This window comes from Notolabrus celidotus, chromosome 14 (genome assembly GCF_009762535.1).
Source record: "Notolabrus celidotus isolate fNotCel1 chromosome 14, fNotCel1.pri, whole genome shotgun sequence".
NCBI classification, from domain to species: domain Eukaryota; kingdom Metazoa; phylum Chordata; class Actinopteri; order Labriformes; family Labridae; genus Notolabrus; species Notolabrus celidotus.
Window position 1 is genome coordinate 21,904,835 of NC_048285.1, and position 19,534 is coordinate 21,924,368.

A 19,534-nucleotide genomic window follows, 5' to 3' on the forward strand; every position below is an offset into this window, starting at 1 on the left:
AACCATAAACAACAACATTGATACCTTCTCTGTTGTCATTTTTAATGCCTTAAACCACTCAGAGGGAGTTGGTGCCAGACCACATGATTGACATTTGGCTTTAGAAACATCCATTTTCGGTTGTTTTCATGGTAAATAATCACATTGAGTGATAAATCTGGCTGTTAAAAGACAGCAGGGTGAGGTTTTTGTTGGAAACATTACTTTTGCATGTACAGAACAAGAGATAAGAGGTATCACTTTGTCCACAATGGGGTGCCAAAATTGATATAAATCAAAAGTTCCTCACAGCAGCTTTAAGTTTAGATGCTTTTTCTGTCTTAAGTGTCTATAGAGGACATGGATGGTTCATAAGAAAATATGTGATTACAATTTCTGTAGTTTTGTTTTCGGAAAGCAGTATGGTAGTGGTAGTCAGAGCAGTAGAGGTAGAACTACCTAGGATGATTATTCCCACTTAAAGGTGTTAAAACCTTAATATAGACAGAGAAAGCGTGCTGAAAACGAGAGAAGGTTCATTAAAATAAGTAATAGGTGATAGAGGAGCGTATCAGTGGAGTGTGTTACTCGGGGAGGGCGGGGTCAGGGTCGTAGGAGCGGAGCGGGGCGGGCGGTGCTTGCACTCGCCCATGCCCCCTTTTGCCCTCCGCTGGCTGCGGGGGAAGAAGCGTGAACTTGAACGCAGCCTTCACTGCTCAGTGCGAGTCCAGGCAGAGGCCAGTAGACAGTCTTATCAGTCCGTCCCCCATTGCTCGGGTTTCGGTCAACTTATCGGGGAAGAAGCAGCCGCACGCGTGCAGTTTTTTTGCAGGGGGGGTTTAATTTAGTCTGTTTGCAGTTCGGGACTCTGAGGTGCTGCCACAGTTGGACCCGCTTGACGCAATGTCCAGGCGCAAACTTGGAAGCAGACCGCAGCACCTGAGTGTGATTCAAGGTAGGAGCACCGATGTGTGGGCACGAGGTGTAGACGTGTTGTGTGTTTGTTTTTATGTGAAACTTAAAATAAAATCAGGTCACAGTTTATTATTGTCAGTCTGCGCGCATGGTTTGGATGCGCTTTGGCCCCGGTTATCAAATGAAGGATGTTATTTTTGAATTTCAAGAAACGCCTCCAAATACGATTTAAACGCATGTCTGTGTGCACTGACCTCATTTAGGTGGATATGGATGTGTTTTTAATTGCTCAAGCGGGCTATAGAGTTAAATATTTGAATAAGGGATGATAATTTTCTTGTCCTGTTTGTTCTTATGTGTGGCTGTGTTCATAGAGGACGGACCGGTTTACTGGCACGCTGTTTTCACAGGCTACAGGTCCGAACATGAGGATTAATATATCCAAGTTAGACTATGATCCAGTTTCTCTGCTGGTCTCTGGATGGTCTGGGACAGTTTTACACTTTTTACTCTGATCCACCTTGCTTCATGTTATGACAGAGGTATTTTATTAATTAGACAATTAAATAAAGTCCTCAATTAGAAAAAAAATAAGCATTTTAATATCACTCAGTCAGACTCTTTAAACGTGATGCTTTAACTTTTCGACTCACTTCACAAAAAACTGATATGTGAAACGAAATGAGAGAGAAACTTGACCGTCATTTATGTTTTACAGTTCTTACTGGAGACCAGTGGTGCGTGTCTGCTGTGACCACAGGCCCTGACTCAACCGTGTACTGTGTGTGTGTGTGTGTGTGTGTGTGTCTGTGTCTGTGTGTATGACCGCGCCTTGCAAGTCTGCACAAACAGCGCGGCCCTGAAACAGGAAAGGTGACATTTTTTCAGAAACAACTGGCGAGATCCGACTTCAGACTGTACTGTCTGTACCTGTCCTGTGTGCTAGCCGGCCTAATAGTCCAGGCAGCTGGATTAGATCAAGCAGCACAGGTATCAAGGTGTGCCCGTGGCCGAGTTGAGCAATAGCCTACTGACCCTCCCCTCCTCCTCCTCCTCCTCCTCCTCATCCTCACCTGTACCTGTGAGACCAGAAATAAAGTTTAAAGTTGTGTCCACTTCTGTAACATGTTTGCAGAGTTTGTGCTGTTCAAACTGTTCTCTGTCAGGCTGAATCAGATGCAGACTGGAAACACACAGAGGCTGCTCTTATCTACAACACCTTCAGTCATTTTTTTTCTTTTATTGCAATCCACTTCCTGTTGAGAAACTCCCGCCGCCTGTGGCTGAAGGGCAAGTTGCTGTGTGAGTGAAATCCTCAGTCAAAATGTTAAACTTATAAATCACTCAGTTGACCTGTCAGCACATGGTGGTTACAGCATCAGTAGATAGGAGATGTTTCTGTTGATGTGGACAGTTGGATGCCTCAGCAGCCTCAGCGTGAGCATACAGACCTGTTCTGGGTCGTTTAAAGGAAGTGGTCAGTGATGGTTGAGCGGACTGGCCTCATTGCTTTGGAGCTTATAACTGAAACTAGCACTTTCAATCAACACGCCTGTTTGTCGTTCCACTTATTGAGGTCTAACAGTTCTTGTTGTACCACTTTGAGAGAGAGTGTGGTCTACACTCCCAAAGCAGAAGTTAAGAGCTAAAGAACAAATGGACCAGCACATTTAGGTGCTGTCCAAATATTCTGACTAGGTCTGGGAGAAAGTGTGACAGTTGATGTCATGTAAACTCAGGTTTAGTAGTGATTTATCTCCTTGTGTTTTGGAGCTGTGGCTTAAGATTTGAGCAGAGGTGATATCTTCCTTCTGAAGATCTGCTGTCAGAAGAAATCACTCTCTTTTCTTTTCTCATAGACACAATCAACAGTGTGCTCTACATAGAAAAAAAGATTAATTACCCCGGATAAAAGACTTCTTGATGATTTTACTACCATGAAACAAAGATAAAATAATGCTGATTTTTAGAGCAGCACTCCTGCTTATTATGTTCGTTTGCAATTGATCTACAGAAGCTTTTTCAGTTTGATGAGATGGACACTTGCAACATTTGTCCTGATGTTTTATAGACCCAAGTCAAAGGTGATGTCTTTGAATGTCACCTTTTGTTGTTTTGCCTTCAGTACATACGCCAAAGGTAGTCATATTTTGACTATCAAAGACTAAGAAGCTTGTTGTGATGGTTTGGCTCAGTGGTTGAATTGTGCGCCCCATGTGAGGAAGATAGAGGAGTTATGCAGCAATGTCATTCCTCCCTCTCGCTTTGCAGTTTCTATTCCATCCACTGTCCTATCCCCTCAATGAAGGCATGAAAAATCTCACCAAGATTTTAACCCAGATTATACCAAGACTTGAAAACTAAAATCTTTGAGGTTTTTGTTTATTGTGTACTGAAACTATTTTACTATTTGTCACCGTAAATCTCTGCAGCTTTATTAAAAACATTGGATTGTTTCTTTTTTTAAAAATGGTGTTTAAATCCAGCTCAGTGAACCTGTCACTGTCTGTGATCGGGAACTGATGCTATGCTTGTTGTCCTTTTCTCCTCATTCAGTCTGCCTGTTTGATTTAAAATGTGACTCTTTCGCTCATAACATTTTTTGTCATGTTTTCTCAGATGTCACCGGCATGGCGGATGGCACCAGATCCTCAGATGACCAGCCTCTTCCTCCACCTCCTCCTCCTCCACAGGTCCGAGATCTGGACGATGGGCGTGACCTCCTGACCTGTGGCCAGTGCAGCCGGGCATTCCCCCTCGCCCACATCCTGGCCTTCATCCAGCACAAACAGGGAGGCTGTCGCTCCACAAACTACGCCCCAAATGTCAATGCCACGCCCCCCTCACCTGCCAACCGAACACAGCAGCGCGTCGCCAACGCCAACCTGGGGCCAGGCTTCATTGAACTAAGAAGAGGGGCGTCCAGAGAGCGAGGCTGGGGGGAGGAGCCCGGCGTTAGGGTGAAGGCGGAGCCTAGCAGAGCAGGTAAAGAAGGTGGAGGAAAATAAGATGGCAGGTTGCTAATTAGTGACTCTGTTTTTTGTTTTGTTTTGATTTTTTTTCTCTGAAACTGGCCCCCTTCTCATTTAACAACTGGTCCCCTCCCTCCCTCTTGAGTCCAGCTCATTAGCTAGCCGTTGCCATTAGCAGACCTGCGTGAGTTAGTGACGCGCAGGCTAATTGTGTGGAAAGGATAGGCGTCAGGAGCGTTCGGAGGGCACCCGAGGGTCCCTGAGGGCTAAACACTGAGCAACTGAGCTCCAGAGAAGCTCCTCATCTCCCTGACTGTCAGTCTCTGAGGTCGAGCGGACAGGTAAACATGTTTCTCTGCCATCCACCATGTCCTGGACAACTTAGCCTCAAATCATGCTGTCTTAAACCACAGCTCAAAGCAGCACAGTTTAAGTGATTATGGACAGTACTCCAAAGAGGTTTGATAGCTGTGGTGTGGCACGTCAGAATGAGATAACCAGAGAGGTGGATGTGAGGCTGTTTCGTGCAGCACTGTCATGACACAGTAATGGAGGACGTTGCATCATGTGCAGCTCCTCCACCATCTCCCACATGTTCTGCCCGAGGCCGAGCCACCTGAGCTCTTGGGAATGCTCCTTTATCATCATTTTTTTCGTCATCTTTTTCACCCTGTTCTTCCCTCTGTTGTCATATTTTCAGCGTCTCAAGCTGGCCTTTTCATTCACGCAAAGAGCATCAAAGATCAGCACTTATTCACCTTAAGATCTTTTACTGATTGGACTTGCTTGCTCTTTTTGGGTTGTTTTTTAAGAAATTAAGATTTCATGTCTGGGGGCCTCACTTTTTTTTTTAGACAGAAGAGAGTTTTCCACCTAATCTCAAACACATTTCAACATCATGCTGTATCTTCAAACTGCAACAATCAGTATGTGGTGTATGCTTGCAGATAGATGTGGCATCTTCCTCCACTCTCATAGTCCGCACGAGCACTCCTTTGCATATTTTGAAACCCTCCCATTTCATGTACACACACGTTAGCAGTTCCTTCCTGTGTGTAACACTCAGGGGACTGGCATATGCACCATTTCCGTTGGTCCACAACCTCCTTTTTGTTTTTGTTTTTTTACTCTATTTTTCATCTCTCGCTTACAGTCAAGAGGACACATAAGTTTGGTAATTTGGCACACGCTGGATTATACGACAAACAGGAACACATGCAGGAGGGCGAAGAGGAGAAAGAGCATGTTAATAATGCAAGAGTGGATAAAAAGTTTGGATTAAAGTTTTATTAGCAAATGTAGGCTACATAATTGTAAGTTTAACTCAGCTTTTATGGAGTTTTTATCTCTGCAGATTTTTATAGTTTGTGACAAAGTTTTTGTGTGTTGAAATGGCAAAGGACAGTTTGTTCTACTGGGGCATCCTGCAGCCACGTTGGTTATAGGAAGTCTTGTTTGACTTGTTTAGTGGGAGGGAAACTAAGCATCTGAAGCTTCAGAGATGACTGAAAGTGAGAGAGCAGTTATCCCACAACAGACAAGCCCTGCGTCGGTTTTCTGTATTCGAGGACGGAGGAGTGAAAAAAAGAGAGAAGGGAAAGGGAGCGGGGTGGATTACTGAAGAGCCGCTTGCATCTGTCTCATTCCTTTTTATTTATTCTCCTTGTTTGTTTTTTTTCTCCTCATCTCCGACACCACCACCCCCTCCTCCTCCTCATGCTTATTTCTTCCCCCCATCTTCAACACACTTTCGCTTTGCCCTCTTTCAATTTCTCGCCCCCTCTCCCTCCCCTCCTTCCTCCTCCTCCTCGTCCTCCTCTCTTTTCTCCTCCCTCTGCCTCCCAAGGGAAAAGAGATTCTGCCTGCTGCTCGTTAGTGCTCCCAGCCAATCTGCATTTTTAATTAGTAGTTATTGCTTCTGCTTAATATTCAAGTGCTACCCCGGGCCAAATGGGAATCCTTACAAAAAAAAGCGAGGAGTGAGAGAAGGAGAGAGAAACCGGCTGGGTATTGTGTTTCACTCCAGGACCCCGAGACAAAAGCCCCCCCCCCCCCCCCTCAGGGAAAGATTTGGAAGGTTTTTGGGGGGGTGGTAGGGGTGAGGAAGAGGAGCCGGGGTTGGAGGATGGGTCTCAAGTACAATCCAAAGGGGGTGACATATTTTCGTGGTGTCTCCTGGCCCCCCGCACTACATTATAATCTTTTTATCTCATTTTCTTTTTATCTCCTGAGCCCTGACCTACCTATCTCTCTCTCTCTCGCTCCTGCTCTCACTCTTCACCCTATTTTTAAAAGAAGTATCTCAACTTCTCCTGGGTTTTTCTCCTCAGGCTAGGTTAAAGGACATGAACAGCACAGCTCCTCTCGTCTCCAGACAGAGAAAAGAGGGAGGGTGGGAGTAAAAAAGGGGAAAAAGAGAAAGAAACAGTTGCTCTCTTTTTCATCTTCGCTCTCCTCCTTTCCCCCCCTCCAGTAAAATACAGAAGGATTTGACTTGAGGAAACATGAAAGAGGCTTATACCAGAGTCGGCTTTGAACCTCTCCAAAAAAGGAGAGAGGAAAAAAAAGGACTGTTTTCCCCCTCAATTTGGGGATCTTCTCTCCAGTTTTGATTTATGCAGAAAGGCCTCATTTGTCAAGCAGGCTGAGTCAGTGCCTGATTTGCATAAAGCGTTCGTTTGCTACGTTCTGCTAATTAGCAATTTGCAGCTTAATTGGAGAGAGGCTCTCAGTTAGAAGACAAAGCTATCCACACATAAAAATATCTCCAGATGTAACTCTGTGTTGGCCTTTCAGCTTCCAGAGAACCATTTTTCTACTTTGCTTTGGGTCAAACTTTTCCCAGATTTCGTTCTTTTCATCCTATTCACGTCCCCTTTCTTACCTGAATTATGTTTCATATTAAGTGAATATGAAACAGTCCATGGTGTTGTCTTAGTTATTCTTGAATATTCTTCTTATGTCAATATTTATGTTTCAATTACATATCTCTAAAGCTGATATCGTCAATATTTAAGGTCAACAAGATGAGTGCCTAGTTTGTATGTTGTATTGGAAAACACAGATAACTAACACTTTTTTTTAAGACTACAAATATCCTTTCCTCTTCTCCTCTGTTTTTGCTTAAAGGTAATAGCTGTGAATAAAGAGCATGCTAAAGAACATACAGCAGACAGAGTTAGCAGCTAGCTGTTGAGCTAAGAAAGTCATTTTTTGCAACAACAGATTTCTTCTTTAAAGTATTTCCCTCAGGAGTTTTAAAAAAAAGAAGACATAATAGTGGGTAAAATTAGGCTATTATACATATGGGGAAAAACACAGCTCAGGAAAGTATTATTTTTCTTTGAGTTTCCTAGGTTTGAAAAAGCAGCGTTAAGCTAATACGTTGTTTATCAGCTAAAAGCTTTAACAAACACAGATGGCTAATACTCAAGCTTCAATTCTATTTAGTTAGCTTATTGTTTTTGATTTTCAGACCAATATTAACCTCTCTTCTTCTCCTTTATTCCTCCTTTCCCTGATTCAATGGCACAGCTCTTAATAAAATAATAAATGGCAACAAACAGTAGACAGTTAAAAAATAGCTGTTACGTGAAAAACAGATTTTATCAACTTTTTTAACTTAGTTTTTTTGTATTTACAAACTCTCATTCTCCTCGTATCGTATCCTCTTTCATTGCTTTAATGGCAACAAATGACAGGCAGACAGAGTTAGCAGCTAGCTGTTCAGCAAATAAAAGCATTTAGCTGTGACAGAGGTTTATCAAATATTTCCCTGGTAAAAAAAAACAAAACATAAAAACAAAGTGGGTAAAACTTTGACTTCAATTTATAAGGAGGTCAAAAAAACATTTGGGGATGAATATTATTCTTGCTTCAAGTATCCATGATTTAAAAAAAAGGCAACTGCTAGCTAATGAGCTGTGTTAGCTAACAGCTCACTTTCAGACACTGTGTTTTTGCTTCTAAAACGACCCAAAAACATTTATCATGGTATATACAAACTATTATTTTCTAACTTAATTTCATCCATCTTTGTTTTCCAGTGCTCGAAGAGCCCTCCTATTTCACCTGTCAGCAGTGTGAAGGTGTGTTCCCTTCTGCATGGTCACTCCTACAGCATGCTCAGCACACACACTCCTTCAGCATCTACCAGGAAAGCGAGGAGGAGGATACAGACACAAGAAGAAGAGGAAGAGTAGGACACAAGACTGCTGCAGCCACTCTGGACCCTCGCCACCTGAGCCAGGCCCTCGCATCTGCCTTTAAGCCGTCCGCCCTGCGCCTCAGCCGCTCACGTCAGACACAAACCTCCTCCATCTCTTCTTCTTCTTCTAGTAATCTGCAGGCTCTGAACTTTTCCGTACGGCTCAGGGAGCTCGCTGAGGGGAACAGCAACACAACTCGTAGCTCACCCGGAGGCCTGGTGCTGTCTCCATCCTCCTCCCCACCTGCAGCCTCTCCCTTTCCTCAGGCTAGTGCCCTCCAGGCTGATTTCCACTGTGAACAGTGTGACCAGAACTTCCACTCCCTGTCTGCCCTCTCTACCCACCATCGGGCTCACGCCTGTAATCGCCCCTATCACTGCGGCGTGTGTGGGCAGGCCTTCGCCCAGAGCGGCCAGCTAGCTCGTCACATACGGAACCATCACAGGGAGGCCGGAGGTGTAGGAAGCGGGTTTGAACCTGTGGAGATGATGGTGATGGAGGAGGATGTAGGGAGGCGAGGCAGGCTTCAGATGCAGTCAGCTGGAGTGATGAGGAAGGTTGGAACAGACATGAGAGCTCAGGGCCCCTCTGAGCTGGACCTGACCCTGCCCAAACACCCGTCCATTGCCTCAGGCCTAATGGTGCTGACCTCACAGGTCAGGCCGTCAGACAGGGAGCTGCTGAGGCTGTACCAGCGCCAGAGAGAGGGTGGAGAGGGAGGGGACGAGGAGGTGGAGGGGCAGGGGGAGCCCCAGCACACCTCACCCTGTGCCAGCCCCTCTGAGGGCTCACTAGAGAGTGGAGAGACAGGGGGCAGTGGAGAGAGCGGCATCGCAAGTGGAAACTGTACACCCAAACGTCCTGAGATGGGCGACAGAGTGCGGGGAGTTGGAGAGTGGGAAAATGAAAGCGGCGAGATCATCGAGAGCGAGAAGGAGTGGAGCACAGCCAAAGTGAGCGAGGCCGTGCAAGAGTGGCAGAGGGAAAATGAGTGGAGGAGTGTAGGAGGAGGAGGAGGAGGGAACACAAGCAGTACACCTGCAGGTTCAACTGGTAGGAAGAAGAAAGACGAAGCGTGCGAATATTGTGGTAAACAGTTCAGAAACAGCAGCAATCTGACTGTGCATCGTCGAAGCCACACAGGAGAACGGCCGTACCGCTGCGGCCTCTGCAACTACGCCTGTGCTCAGAGCTCAAAGCTCACACGCCACATGAAGACCCACGGCGCCCAGGGTGCTAAGGCCTCCTTTTTGTGCCAGCTGTGCTCCGTACCCTTCACCGTGTACGCCACTTTGGAGAAACACCTGAAGAAAGTTCACGGTCTGAGCCATGCCAGCGTTGGAGCATATGCACAGGCCAGTGCTGCGGACACCCTGGCTGCTATAAAAGCTGAAGAAGCAGCATCAGACGTGGTGGTGAAGATGGAGGAAGATGAAGCCAGCCTGGATCAAATAGAGATGGAGGGCAAAATACAAAGTGATGCCGGGAAGAGCATGGAAGTGGAGGAGGGGCAAAGCCAAGAAGAATATGTGGAAAACAGTGGGAGTTCGGACAGAGTGGGTGATCTCCCACCTGAGAGCAAAGCAGAAGTGAGCTTAGCTTTGAGTTCTGGGCCCTGAGAGCCGCTCTCATTCACTAAATTGACATTAAAATAGCACTGTACAGGATTTAAATCGCCCACTCATTTAAAGAAGAAGTCATCCCATCATTGAACTGACAGTCATGTCACACTGGAATCCAAGAAGAAGCTGCAGCAGAGTGGAAAGCAGCAGGCTGTCCTCGTCCTCCATCCTCTCTGCCAGCACTGAGGCACACAGCAGCCATGTTTGTCATGATTGTATGCAAAGCTGCTGTGAAACCAAGTGCCTACAGTTTCTCTCGACCACAGAGCAAAAAAAAAAACAAGGCCGTGACATTCAGCAGGGAGATTACCAGAGCTCTCGAAAAGGAAGTGCATCACCACAGTCCACACCGACACAGGAAACTGATCACCATGTTGCAGAGCAGGATGCAAAAAGCGAGTGATTTATCTGACTGGTGACCCACTGGACAGGTGGAGACAACAATTAACTGTCAAATAATATAAAGACGAGGGTATATTGAAAAAAAACCTTAGCAATAGAACATTGTTAATATATTTTTAAAAGGAGGTCAGACTTTGCTGGCTACTGTAGCTGTTTTTTCTTTGGTGAAGACCTTTTAAAGACTAAAGATGTTTGAACAGACGCAGGGAGTGAAATGAATCCAAACACTGTCTGCCTGCAGTTTCTCACACTCCTCTCTTTAAAGGCGCTTGCTTGTCACAACACTTGTCACTTAATGTTTACAGGGCTTGCAGGGCCCAGCGAGGTTATGCTCCTGACTTAGTGACAGTGTGTGTGGAGGATTTTCTGTTCTTGCTTTTTTCTAACTTTATAAATGTGAATAGGGAGACTTCAAAGTCTCATCTACTGAGGGTTATATTTCTGTTAGTTTCTATGCATACAAAAACTGCAATTTTATCTCCACGTGAAACGGGTGTGTATTATTTTCTCTAGCTGTATCTATTCTTGTGATGGTAATTCCTCTCTTTCATTGTTTACATTTGTAAAGTGCCGGACTGCTTAAAGCTCGTGCATGTTTTGCAGCCATTTGAACCTGTTCCTGTTTTTTATTTTTGTTCCTGTGTTTGAATTACTCCTTATTTATGGACGCTGCATGTTTGTGGTTGTGAAACTGAAAAGGTCTGTTCCGCTGCAAAAACTACAGGGTTTATTGGTTGAGTTTTGCGGATGGCTGCCACGCGAGCACTTGGGTGAGTGAGTCTTTGAGTTTTGTGTGATTGTTTTTGTGTACATACTGGGAAAACTTCCTCAGGTGACACCTCGACATGAATGCTCTGCCCCGTGATGTGTGTCTGCAGCATGAATCAGCTGATTTAATCACTGTGTCATACTTCTGACATGTCAGTTATGAGGATTGATGCTTAAAAATGCACATTTTGCAAGAGGAAGTTTGATTTTTTTGACACACATCACAGGACAAAGCTGTCAAGTACAGTGCCCCCAACTTCTTTGACTACTGTGATGTCTCTGTGTTACAATATCTGAGTTCTACTTGCATTCATGTCAGGGAAAATGTATCCTATAGTGCTGCGTATTGAATGATTGTGAGTAAGTGCAGTGTAACTGTTCAGGGATAATATTTGTACATTTATTGACATTATTGCTGTTGCTATACATGTTATTGTTATTATTAATATGACTGCCTCCACTTTTCCTAGCATCGTCTCCTTTATGCTAAACACTGGCTATTGTGAAGCTGTACCGCTCTGCTGTCTTTGTAAACTTGACACCATTTTGTAATTGAGGAGCCTCAATAAAGAATTGAGGTGAGATGTTTTGTTTTCTTGAGTTGTTTTTCCCCCACCCATCTCATTTTCCTGCTTTTTAATGCATATTATTCATCCGTTCTTATTCTGGTACTCACAACAAAGCTTCTGAAACTATTTTGAAGCTTCTCTTCTCACCAGGACGTTGTCTTAGTCAGTGTGGGTCGTTCCTCTGAGGACCACAGTCGGCACTGACTTATTAATTTTTAATGTGAGTGTTTGGATTGGGGACCCTCACTCCTTGTTTACATCCTTGTGATGTTTCTGGCTTTGTCTGGAAACACTGTAATGTAATTCAAGCTATGTGTGTGTATGTGTGTGCCCCCTGTTGTGTGTGCGTGCATGTGTGCATGTGTGTGTGTGTGTGTGTGTGTGTGTGTGTGTAGAGGTATACTTGAGTTGGTGTCAGTCATCCTGCAGGCTGAGAGATGGGTGCAGCGAGCTGTGATGGGACACAGGCAGCAAAGGTTTCTCAGGATACAAAATTGAAGGAGGGGGGGGCAGTTTAGTTATTGTTTGTGGGCATGTTCGGAGGCAGGGCAGGGTGGGTGGGGAGTGTCAAGGGGTTGGGATAATTGCTGACTCCATTTTTAAGGGTACAAAAACCTCTGCACCAGCATCTCTGGCCCTAACCCCACCCCCCTATGAAAATGATGTTCTATGATCCCTCTAGCTCATTAACAGCAGGTCTTTTAATGAGCTTTCAACAGGGTGGGGGCTGGGGAGATGAAGAGGAGGAGTGGGGTCTGATGATGGAGGGTGAGTGTGTATGTGTAGGGGGGTTATTGCACCAGATGCACACACGCCCACTCCCACCAATTACCATTGTGTTATAGAGAATAAGGAGGAAGTGAAGACCGAAGCCCCCTCAAACCCGATGAGTCAGTTGTCTGTTTCTCTCCACAGAGACAGAAAACAACACAGAGGGGAGGAAGGACAGTGCAGGTGACAGGTAACATTCTCTGTCTCTCCCTCTGGTAAACTCTGCCCTCCTTGTCTGTTGGGCGCCAAAGCAGGCGCCATTTGGTGCTCGTATGGACCCAATTATGTAAGTAAGGTGATACATGGCAGAACACAGCACAGTAGCCCCTACAGCAAGTGGATATCTTTTCCACGTCCCAGAGTGCCCTTTGTCTTCCTGCAGTCCACACCTCCGTCAAACCCTGCACAGGCCAGTGTCAGCTCCCACAGCAGCCAATCACAACATGAAGAAGTTACAATGTCTGCCAATAGAAATGTAAGGCCGGCGCTGTGTGTGTGTGTGTGTGTGTTGGAGTGTGTGTTTTCTGACCAGTGACTGCCCCTGGGCAGTGGTAACGTGGACTTTGAGATCTAATAGCTGTGTCTCAGGTCCACAGAGGAAGCTTTTGTTGGTTTGGAAGTTGGGTGAGGTCGCTGCAGGACAGAGATACAGACACACAAACCATTCTGTTGTTCGACTGGGAATCTTAATATGCTGCACACATTTCAGAAACGATTGTGAACATGTGTTACTTCTTTTAACATTAGGAAGATATTTCAAGACACAGTAGGGATTTTGCTTTCTGAGAACTTATTACTGTGAAAATCTTGTGCTAACAGCATTAAAAGGGCTGCAACGCCATCGAATGATAAAGTTATTAGGCTGTAAGTTTTAAGAAATGATACTGAATTCATCAGTCCATGTCTCCAGAGCTATAGGCCAAATGTTAGAAATCCAAGACCATCCAAGATGAGCACGACACAAAGGTGTTTCTTGAGTCCTGTTTTGAATTTGGAAACTTCCAGAATTAGATCTGGTAAAGCAACGAGTTTGCATCACCCATAGAAACTCATCCACCATCAATACTTTTTTATAGGTTAGGCCGTTATGTAAAGTGACAGCCCTTTAAAATCAAAACTAATCCATGATAAAAGAAGAATAAACAATAAAACAGAATGGGACCCAGGACAGGACCCTGGGGAACACCTTAACCTGGGACAAACCTATATTCATATGAGGGCTTCGTATCAACAACAACAGAGTTGAAATTCCTTTTGAGAGAGACCCAGATATGACCCCACACTGTTAAAGCAGGTTTACATGGTGTCAGAAGCTAGATTCAGAGCTCTCCCCTGGGCTGCCTGGTCGCTTTAAGGCTGAGTTTAAGGACAAAGACTGAGTACGATTTGTAAAGACCTGGGAGCAGTTCCAACTCTCCAAGATACTCTTCCTCTCTAACCTAAATTTCCTGTTAATGTTCAGCTTTCATTGTCAAATAATGTCAAAAAGTCCAGAAATAATCCATAATTGGAGAGGCCCTCACATCTTTTTCAAACGTAAAAATGAGGTGCAGAGACCGCTCAACCTCATTGGTAGTCTTTATGAAAATGAAGTGCTGCTTTCTGGCGGTAATGGCACAATCGCAAATTCAGATTAAACTTAAGATGATTAGCTCCAAAAATGCTCACAACAAAGGGAATGTATGAGCTCTGTGTTTGCTTTCCTGTAGGGCAGGCCTGTGGGTATGAGAGCCTCTCACTTATGTATGAGAAGATTGTGCTTTATCATGGAAAAAGCCAATTAACTGTGAGTTTTTAATTACATTTCTCATGGTGTAGTGTCTGAAGCTTCCAATCATCTCTTCAGTCCCTGTCCTGTTGTGCTCTTCCTCCACAGAATAGTTGCGGAGGCTGAGGATTAAATCATCAGTAGGGGCAAACAGAGACGGGGGTAACAAGAAAGAGAAAGATGCATTTGGGAGTGATCAAGCCAAAACCGCAGGACTCCCTCTCTGCTCTTTATCTTCTCTCAGTTCCCACAATCCCCACCTTCTCTCAGCCATCCCTCCTCCCGCAAAGACCGCGGAGTGAAACCTGAACCCTGGTATTACACCCGCTTCACCTCTCTTTCCTCACCCGCCCCTAACCCTCCCACCCTCCTCACCTTCAACAGTGAGAGTGTGAGAGGACGGGGTGAGAGGCAACACGGGCCCTGGCAGCCATCCGTCAATCCAGCACCTCTCATTTTGCTATTCAACACCTTCAGATAATGAGAGGAGGGAAAGACAAGGAGGGTTCATTCTTCTTTAGCCTTATATAATGTCACTGATCACTGAGGACCAGCTCTTTGGGAGGAGGAGTGTCACTTCAGTTTGGTTTGTTTACGAGGAAGTACTGTGGTGACCTGAGACAGTTTGATTTGAAAAAAATAGGGAGGAAGTTGACTGATTTCTCTTTTTCCACAGTGAGACAAACTGTTACATCAACACAGGCAGAATGATGATGAAATTAAACTTAAAATTCACCTAAATAATGCTCTTCATTGAGGTCCATGGGTTCATTTCCATTCATTTCCCTTATAGGCTCATCTGAGGTTGTTGATAGGTTGCAAAGAGAAAATGAGATGCAAACATACAACTCCTATAATTTAATGAGTGAATACTTTAGAGACGAATGCATACATGTGCTGTTCAGCAACAATCCGATATCCATAATATATTGCAAATCACACAAATTCACAAACTTATTTTGTGTTCAATATAATATTTCATGCAAAATGTTGTAGATAAGATACAATACAATATGGTATGACAACTGTACAATATGATTCAAAAGAGGACAAGCTAAGAGACAATATAACATGATCCAGTATAAAATGATATGGCATGATACGTTATGATTTAACATATCTCAGACATGTAATACAATGTAATGTATGGTATGGCATAATATATTATATGAATTTGATATGATACAGCATCCATTTGTTACAATGTTTCTGCTACAGTATTAAATTATATACACAAAATCACACCATGTTATTTTAAATGATTTAAAACACTTTTAGGACTACACCTAGTTTGCTGGTCCTCTTCAAACGATGCTGTTTTACACCACCTGAGTTGTGGTGACAGTTAATTGTTACCACAGGATAGTGGGATAACCAAGCAGCTGGCAAGATTCTCACTGAGCAACCTAAATGATACTCACACCCATGCCGTTATATTGATTAGTCTGTTATGGTTTTGGTGCCTAAACTGGAACCTAATTTTTTACCAAAATGTGACCCTACATCATAAGATGTTGCAAATGTTACTCTTTACTGTTTATTCACATTGTTCATTTAAAAGCTGGAGGGGTAATTCTCAAGGAAACATAAAACATTTTTAAAAAGGTGAATCAACAAGACTCATGCTTATTGAGAAAATGCTCCTTAAACATCTGTTGGTCTTTTTCTCTTACGAACACTCACGTCACTCTGTTCTTGATGACCTTCTCTGTGAACCTGACACACACACACAAACACACACAGCTGCTTAGTCAATACCACATACAGACAAAAACAAAAGTACACATTCACACACAGGAGCACACCCAGGTCAGTCAGTTTTTCTTCTCCTCCAGCTCAGAAATCTCCATAAAAACCTTGAAAAACTGGAATTGACCATATACCTCTCCTCGCCCCCACCTCCCCCCTTTCACACACACTAGCACACAGTGCTGGGGTCAGAGGTGCTGCCTGAGTAGCATGCACAGAAAGGTTAGGAGGTAAGGTTCAGTCCTCCTGTGACAGGTGAAAATGCTTTCATGTGTTTGTTCCCTGCAGGCCTGAGGGCAGGTGAGCTGCAGTTTCTAACTGCCTTGTCCAGCATCTCCACATGCAACAAATGTCCACTGTCATCCTACACATGTAAATCTTTGGGTTTCACACAGTTTGATATGTGTCTTTTAAATGCTGCTGCAAGGATTCATCTGACTTCCCCTCATATAAAATATTGATCTGCAAAACATCTGCAACTCACAGATGAATGACACTTTAAGCTCCTGTGAGCGACTTTAAGGGCGCCCCTTAACAAAGCACTTATATCTCTTGAACTGTATCACTCGTCGAGAAGCTTTGCCTTGGAAAATGTAAAACCCGGCTGTCTCAGCAGCATCAGTTTAATCAGTTTGTGTGACACCTACCCCCCACCCCCCTTCCCGGCAGCATCTTCAGACATGTCAAATACTTAGATGTAGTCAGTATTCATGCTGATTGTCTTATTTGCTTTTGTTGGTTATAAAGAGGTATCAATAATGATTTCAGTCTGTTTCATAATCAGTTAAAAACTCCTCAAAGGAGCTTTAAAGTAACAGATTCCACAAAATTGAATTCAAAGAATAAGGCATAAAAAGGGGAACAAATCAGTAAAGTACCCCAAAATGTTGATGTGAAATACCTGTGAAGGATTCAAAGTAAAACTCAGCTATACAATGAGAAAACAATTCTATTATTTAGTATTTGGAACTGTAATATCAAAACATAATATTTGTTTAAGAGCTCAAATAAGAGCTCAACAGAAGGACATCCATTTAAGTTTTTATTAAAATTACATGGAAAAGCACATTTTATCTCAAAGTGTATTTTGTACAGGCAAGATTTATGATAAAATAGAGCCAACAAGTTCAAGAATAAGATGTGACAAAACCACAAGTTGAAAGAGACTTAAGAGAGCAGACAGTCATACTTTGTGCTTCACAAAATATAAAGACATAGAGTTGGCTAGGTATAAATAAAATAAGTAAAATATAATGACACAAAAGTAATTTAAAAATGGAATAGTTTATATCTAATGTATATTATCAATATGCATATCCTGGTGATCTCTCCTCTGTTGTTAGGGGATAATAAAGTCTGTCTCCTGACCTCCTCAGTCTGGTGTTCTGTGTGTGAGTGATGCCGCAGAAAACGGGCTATGACAAAGCTGGTTAACCAGCAGGAAGAGGGGCCCGCAGAGAGAGGGGCCCGGGGCCCGCCAGTGCCGGGGTCGTGGGATCAGAGCAGGTCGTGGAGGTGTGGGAGTGTCTGCTCGGCCCTCTGACCTTTGTGACTGAGGCTTCCTCTAATCCCCTCCTCAAAGAGCACATGGACATAATGGAGAGCCATGAATGGTGTTAAATGGTGACCATTAGGTGGATCTGTGTCGCTATTCTTCCTGTTTGTTTAGTCCTGGTCAGCCTCACGTTTTCAGTGTAATCAGGCGTGTGATGGAGGGACTGCTGGAGACTCCTGAAGAGGCCTAGAGAGCGCACAGCAGGACAACAGTCTGTTTGAGATGGATATCCACCTAAATTTAATGAAAGAAACAACACAAGGGGGCAGGGAGGGGGAGGGTAATTTGTACGTCCACTTCAGATTATTTGAGTCCTGACCAGAGTTCACAAGTGGTCCTCACAGAAGGACACCAAAGAAACCCTTCTGAAAGCTTTTGTTCACTTTCGGTGTCACTGCAAAACAACCAGCTCTCATGAATTCTTTATAACACCAGTGTCATGCAAAGGCTGTCAGTCTTGAAGCACTGACAATCACTTTTCTATAAACACATTTTTAAAGTTTGCACTTTTGGTGTGGTTGTTTGATTTAAAAGTTATTGTGAAGAAAACTGCTGAAGGAAGAAAGATTTATTGTGAAACGGTAAAATAATGTTTTTATATTGCAGTATTTTTTTGTTTGATGCATAGCTCAGAGACTTTGTGCTTAATGCATATTTACTTTCCTCGCTTAGTTTGCATACTTATTCGATTTATGGATCATATTAATATTTAAAAATGCACCCTTATAGAGTGTTGTAATTACTCTCTTTATTAATTATACAAAAGCATTTAGCTGAACAACTTTTGGGTTGCCAGGTTGTTTTATTTCTCTGGATGGTGGGACGTTCACAGAGTCGAGCTTATTTACTTACTCTAATATGCCATAAAACCAGAATTATAAAGGTTAATAATTTATTAATGGAGAGATTTTATCATCACTATAAGTTTCCTTTTACTATAGGGGTCATTAAGACGTGCATTTTTACTCTTGCAAGACCAATAGAGGTGTAATGCAGTGGTTTAAAGTGCTAAAAGCCAAAGAAAGAAAGACAGAGAGAGAAAAAAAGAAAGAAAGAGAGAAAGACTGAAAGGTGAAATACAAAGACAGAGAGAAAGAAGGAAGAAAGATCAAGACAGAAAGAAAAAAAGAGAAAAATGAAAGAAAAGAAAAGAAAGAGAGAGAGAGAAAACAAGGAAAAGAGAGAAAGAAAGAAAAAGAGAAAGAGAATGAAGGGAAAAAGAATGGTGAAAAGTAAACTCAGCTTCAGAGCAGAATCAGAGTCTACATCAGATTCACATTTGTACCATGTCATCTCCTGTTTTGTACTATTTTGCTGTCTAATGAGTCTATCCCCCTAATATAGGGCAGATATAAGGTCAGTGTCCACACAGAATGATAACAATAATAAATAATCTGTCATTTCTAATATTTCTTTACACATAGCCAGCAACATTTTGAAACTGGTAATATGACGTCAGGAAATGCTACGGCCATCATGGGATGAACACAAGCTATCACTAAGCCTGATAAATAAAAAAAAATCAGAATTTATTTTCAAACTAGTTAACATGCGATAAAGTTACTATACAATAAACTTCCTCTTTCCCCTTGGGCTTGGATTTAATGTGGCTTCTTTCATTGTCAGTTTAACAGACCTGGAGCTCATCAAAAACAGTTTTTAGATGCCTCCCTCTTCATTACCCTGTCTCCATTAACCACAGTTTACAGTAAACCCATTCACACAGTGTCTGCCGCCTGGTGCCTTCATATGGAGTGGACTGACCCCTAGCGTCAGAAAGAGAGAACTGCAGGAGTCTCCTCTGATGCTATGCTGTACCACCATAGACTGTATAAAATAGTGTACCACATACAAGCAAACCCATTTTAACAGTTCATCTGTAGCAGTGATAACAATTAAAGTAGATTAATATGCTCCATTAATTGATCTATGGTTGATCCAAGTGCGGTAATGGTATTTAATAGGTGCAGGTTAAATTTCTCAGGCGCGCACGCACGCACGCACGCACGCACACAAACACACGCACACACACACACACACACACACACACACACACACGCACACACACACAGCAGGCTATGTAAAACACAAACCAAGATTGAATTAATTAAAAGTATATATATCGTTAATTTGTATAATAGCATAATTTTGACTCGTTCAGAAATACATTTCCGATTATTTTAATTGGGACTTTAGGAATCAAAATGAAGTGATTAGGAAATAAAGGAAACTGCAATTTTTGTTACTTCCACTTCC

The 19,534-nt window shown here is 43.2% G+C and overlaps 1 protein-coding gene across 1 annotated transcript; it reads left to right on the top strand.

Annotated features, from left to right (window-relative positions):
- Positions 1-616: 616 nt before the first annotated feature.
- Positions 617-11,450, top strand: znf296 (zinc finger protein 296). Its single transcript, XM_034701460.1, has 3 exons — positions 617-934; positions 3,514-3,879; positions 7,913-11,450. Exons 1-3 carry the CDS (start codon positions 883-885, stop codon positions 9,691-9,693), a joined length of 2,199 nt encoding a protein of 732 aa, XP_034557351.1. The 5' UTR covers positions 617-882; the 3' UTR covers positions 9,694-11,450.
- Positions 11,451-19,534: the final 8,084 nt, after the last annotated feature.

Coding starts and splice junctions, on each gene's coding strand:
- znf296 (XM_034701460.1), top strand. CDS start 883: ATGTCCAGGCGCAAACTTGGAAGCAGACCGCAGCACCTGAGTGTGATT. Junction 935..3,513: donor GCACCTGAGTGTGATTCAAG/GTAGGAGCACCG, acceptor ATGTTTTCTCAG/ATGTCACCGGCATGGCGGAT. Junction 3,880..7,912: donor GGCGGAGCCTAGCAGAGCAG/GTAAAGAAGGTG, acceptor TTTGTTTTCCAG/TGCTCGAAGAGCCCTCCTAT.